General features: G+C 49.6%; 1 protein-coding gene across 1 annotated transcript in view; it reads right to left on the bottom strand.

The window, feature by feature from the left end:
* The window catches only part of CEP68 (centrosomal protein 68kDa), a 6,785-nt gene extending 6,141 nt beyond the window's left edge, over window positions 1-644 (bottom strand). Inside the window, exon 1 of the mRNA XM_010082974.1 lies at window positions 314-644. Within this exon, the coding sequence (XP_010081276.1) occupies window positions 314-644 (331 nt within the window). The remainder of the gene's footprint in view (window positions 1-313) is intronic.
* Between the last annotated feature and the right edge of the window lie 4,154 nt (window positions 645-4,798).

Below are 4,798 nucleotides of genomic sequence, written 5' to 3'. Positions count from 1 at the left end.
TGGCAGCAAGAGGAACTTATTTGAGGAGCCCCGTCCCAAGCAACCTTCCAGGTCCATGGCAGCAATATGGGAACGGAGGCAACAGCTCAGGTATTGGAGCCCAAGCCCTTCCCCACCACACAGCTTAGCCCGGAGCTGGGGTGGGCACACTTGGACAGAAAAGGAGGAAGACCCAGGACGGCCCAGAAAAACAAGTTCCCACCTTGCCTGGGACCTCCTGGTGCTTCAGCAACACCTGTGAGTACATACAACCCACTCACCTGCTGCTCTTCTGAGGAGAGGAACCGGTGGCTAACGTGACAAGGCCCATCACCGCCATTGGCGGCTCTATAAATTAATGTCTCTGTCTCCGAGAGGCTTGTTCGTGCTCTGGGAAACCCGGATGCGGATGCTGGAGACACTTCTTGGTGGTAGCTCAGACCTCCCTGGGTACCACCAGTGGTCGAGCAATGGTGTCTGCTCACTGCCGCGCTCTCCGTCCCTTGCAGGCAGGGCTTGGCTTCCTCTGCCCCTACAAGCCGGCACAGGCTGTCTGCTCGCTCCAGGTCATCCGTCTCCACCTCTGCGCAGTCCCACCTACCACCGCCCTTGACCTTCCCGCTCAGTGAGGCTTCGAAAGGCGACTTCCCCACATCCACGGCCATCGGGACAGAACTTCCACAAAACGATTCCAAGCCTCAGGGTCTCTGAAACACACAACACACGGTAACGGCAACTCACCGCTCTGCCTCGTCTCCACGCCAAGTAAAGGGACTGGGTAGGTCTAATAATGAAGAGCTTCAGCATGTTCTGGGTGAGACCCCAAAAATCATAAAGTCACATCTCGGTGCATCAAGTGGGACAGAGGAAAGAGCAAACCTTCGTGTCTCAGCAGGGTTTTCTGGTTTTGAGGACATGACACACGGAGAAAATCTAATCAAAGCTCTGGCCACAGTGAGAGCAAACCCTGCTTTACACCTTGCTGGCACAGGGCAGCTGTCTCCAAAATTAATGGCCAGTTTCACAAACAGCCCGTGCACCACGAGGTCACTGGGCCCAAATGAGACATCATTAGCCAGGATGTGAAACACCTGTTAGTGTGGCTCAGCCCCGAGGGCCGTGGGGGTGGAAAGTTGAGGGTTTTTTAAGAGAAAAACTCCAAACTTTGAAATGGAAGCCACCCAGAAGCGAGAAGTATACATAACAAAATTAGAGGGGAAGGTAGGAGGCTGTAAAACCCAAACTTGGCACTTAGCTCTGCAGCTTCTACCCCGACTCATGAAATTAACTTTAGTGAAATTAATTAATGTAAATACTTGCTTAACTGATGACACATTTTCAAGCATGCTGTACAGCCAAGCCCATTGCAATTTGCTGAAAATCCTTCTAACATGAGATATTATTCTCGAAGCCTGAGCCCCAGGCGCTCCAGGCGCGGAGATGCTCCACCACCCCCCTCTCGCTGCCCATGCTGGACTCGAGTGAGGAGCTGCAGGAGGACAACCGATGAGCCCCATCAAGGAGACCAACACAGCACACAGGAGATCTTGTTTTGCAAACACCAGCCAGAGCCAAGGGCCTCTGCTTGTGTTCACCAAGCTTAGCAGGACTCAAAGATACTCTCAACACAAATGACGTGTTGCGGGCTCCCCACAGAGCATCGAAACCGGCGGTGCTGAACTCCCCATGCGTAGGCTCTGTGCCGCTCGGTCACAGGTGGGCGTCCTTGCAGGCCCAGCTGCACCAAAGCCTCTTCCAGCAACCCCAGCCTGAACCAGGGTGCTGGCGTTAGGGAAACACGGTCAGAGAGGTTTTGCCGGTAGTCACCCAGCTAGAGCAGGGCTAGCGATGGAGGGGCCAGCCAAGGAACATCAACAGCAAACTCAACTTAAAAAGAAACAGGAAAAAAAAAAAAAAGGAGGAAAGAAAGTATTCCCAAACAATACTTGGAAGTGGGAAACAAGTTGATACTCACACCCTCCATCAGCTCTTTTGTTGTGATCTTGTTTTATGACCCACCCCTCCGGTGCCGGGGTTCTCCCATGGGCAGAGCCCATACACACGAACAAAGAGCAGCGGGGTGACGTGCCGGGTCTCCAAGGGGAGACCAACTCCCCGGCACAGCCTGCGGCAGGCACTGCAGCTGCCTTTCCCCTCCCCGAGAGCCAGCAGCCCATGCAACTGCCGGGCAGCTATATTCAGCACAGCAGCAGCTGTGGAGCAGGCGAGACAAGCCTGGGCTCTCCCAGCCCTCCACGCAAGCCGTGTCCCTCTGCCGACACCTGGACTCACCCATTTTGTCATTTAAGTTGCTCCCAAACACAACCTTAGACACATCATGTTATCCTAAAATGAATGGTATTGCTTCTTCCCCCTCCCCATCCCCCCCAAAAAAGGTTGTATATCTAAATAAAAAGGCATGGTAATTGCAATAAACATAACTGACAAACCTACCCCTGCTCAATCATTAAAATATATGTGATCATATATATTTTGTTTAACAGATGGTAAATTTCTGAACCTAACAGAAAGAGTATCCCAAACCACTCAGGAACCCATGTGTGTTTTACACACAGCCCGTGTGTGATTTCTTCATGTATCCATCATAAAGATTTTTAAAGTCCGTGATCTTCGAGCCCCCAGAGACAAACCCCCATTGCCTGCCAGCCTCCGCTGGCTCCCATTTTGTCCCTCTCCATTAGTTTTGTTCAGACAGACACGTAAGCAATTATTAGTGAAGCAAATACCAAAAGGTCAAATCCAACCCACAGGTGATTTGAATGCCCAGAAAATCCCCCTGGGTATAGGTGTTTGCAAGCCTTGAAAGCCAGGGCTTTGGCCGCAGGAAGAAGCGATGCTCGCTGGCTGGACTCCTCCTCTTCCAACCAAAAACTATTGAGCAAAAAGCTGCCGGGGTGAGCAATCGTAAGGTACCGCACATGAAACTCCAGGATCCATTTCAGAGCCACACAGCCTGCCTCAAATTCACCAGGTGATTCAGCAGAGAATATCACTATTTATCACGACATGAACCGGCATCTCACCGGCTCTAATCCCGCCTTGTACGTACTGGCACGTACATCCAAAAATGATCCAGCAAAAGTAAATATAAATCTTACCAGAGTGGAGGAAGCTGGACACCTGCAGTTTAGGATGTAAATGCCTTGCCAATCAGCTCTGTTGTTGGGTAGTGATTTAAAAAAATTTATATAAAAGAAAGAAAAGCTGAACAAGGCATCAAAGCAGATTTTAAAATTTTAACTTGGATGCACAGTAGTTAACGATCGACCTTGGTATCTCTTTATTTTTAAAAGATTCCATGTTAAATTCTAAGTGATGTTGAACATCGTTATCTCTATCAGATTTAGCAGTTTAAGTCACGTGTCAGTCAGCCCAGTAAAAACAACTTTAAAAAAAATATAGAAGCTTGACCTTAAATTTGAAAAGCATGTGTTAAGCTACATTAAAAAAATTGCAGGTCACATAGAACTCAACTGTTATTTCTGTAACTGTATTCAGGATCACGAGGGCTGAACTATCCTTAACTTTCAAGACTATTTGTTGATCTTATGGACGTAGCACGCAGCGATACACATTTCTATCATGCCATCAGTCTTTAAAAAAAGAGCAAGTGCTCAGGTTCATTAAATCTCCAGAAGCTAACTGGAAGCTAAAGAGAAACCTGGAAACCTGCCAATACACACGGCTAAGAGTAAATCTGCTTATTTCAGAATTTGTAAGGAAATTCCAAGAGCCAGCAGGGATTTCACTGCATTTTCAAGTCTCTAATTCAGGAAGCTAATTTAAATTCATTCCAGGATGAGCGGGACACACAACCACACTTGGATGCAAACTAGATGGGGAAGCCGCACACATCCCGTACGCAGAACGATCAGGCAAAACCCTCTATTTAACCAGACTGAAAACGCTAACGCCACTAAGTGCAACTCCCAACTACAAGAGCATCTAGAAAACATGTTTTCTCACCATTTTCCAACAAAACTGCAAAAATTCAAGTCGGGTTGGCGGTGCCACATCCCTCACGACGGGAGGAAGCAAGCCCAAATCCTCGGCAGGACTGACACAGCTATGAAGAGGGATGTACAACCACAGCTCTAGGCACCGTGGAGACTTTCCACTGCCCTTAAAATCACAGGAAAGCGGCCAGAAACCCCGGCTACACCCCAGCCCTCATTGTCTCTCCAGCACGGGGCGGCACAGAAACCATACCCGCGGCCAGTTTTTCAGATAACAAATGAAAGACAGGGGCTGTTTCATTCACTTCAACAGGGGAAGGTCCACTGGGATCTCTCAGGAAAAGCAATCCCTGAACTTTTTCATCTCATCAAAAGCACGCTGCCTGCCACGGAGCCGCAGAAAGCTCAGCAGACAGCGAGCGCCAGCTCTGTCCCAGCCAGCGACATCCCACCCCCGCGGGTACCCCTCGGCTGCCGGACCACCAGCAGCAGCGGACGCTGATGGAGTTTCCGTCTCCCACCAGCTCTGGTGTTGCTGGGGAGGGGGGTTTTTTTGTTGTTTTGGGAAGAAACCGACCCTGTCCCTGCTTTTCAGGCCTGCGGGATGGATCCGAGTTTTGATTTTGTGGGGGTTTTTTTGCTCCTTTTTCTTGCTTTCTGTCTGAAAAGCCTTTCCACAGATGGAAAAAAAAATCAGATTAAAAAAACCAAAACAAAACAAAAAAACCCCCACCCAAAACAACACAAAAGCAAAGGCAACAGAGGCGAGGAAGCACCGTATCCCGGGGGTGCCCTGAACTGCTGCGGGCACGGGGGCAACGCGCCACGGGTAACGGGGACGG

Source organism: Pterocles gutturalis, unplaced genomic scaffold (assembly GCF_000699245.1).
Source record: "Pterocles gutturalis isolate BGI_N339 unplaced genomic scaffold, ASM69924v1 scaffold12875, whole genome shotgun sequence".
NCBI lineage: Eukaryota > Metazoa > Chordata > Aves > Pterocliformes > Pteroclidae > Pterocles > Pterocles gutturalis.
The sequence above is the reverse complement of the archived record's forward strand: the minus strand, read 5'-3'. Positions and strand labels throughout refer to the sequence as shown.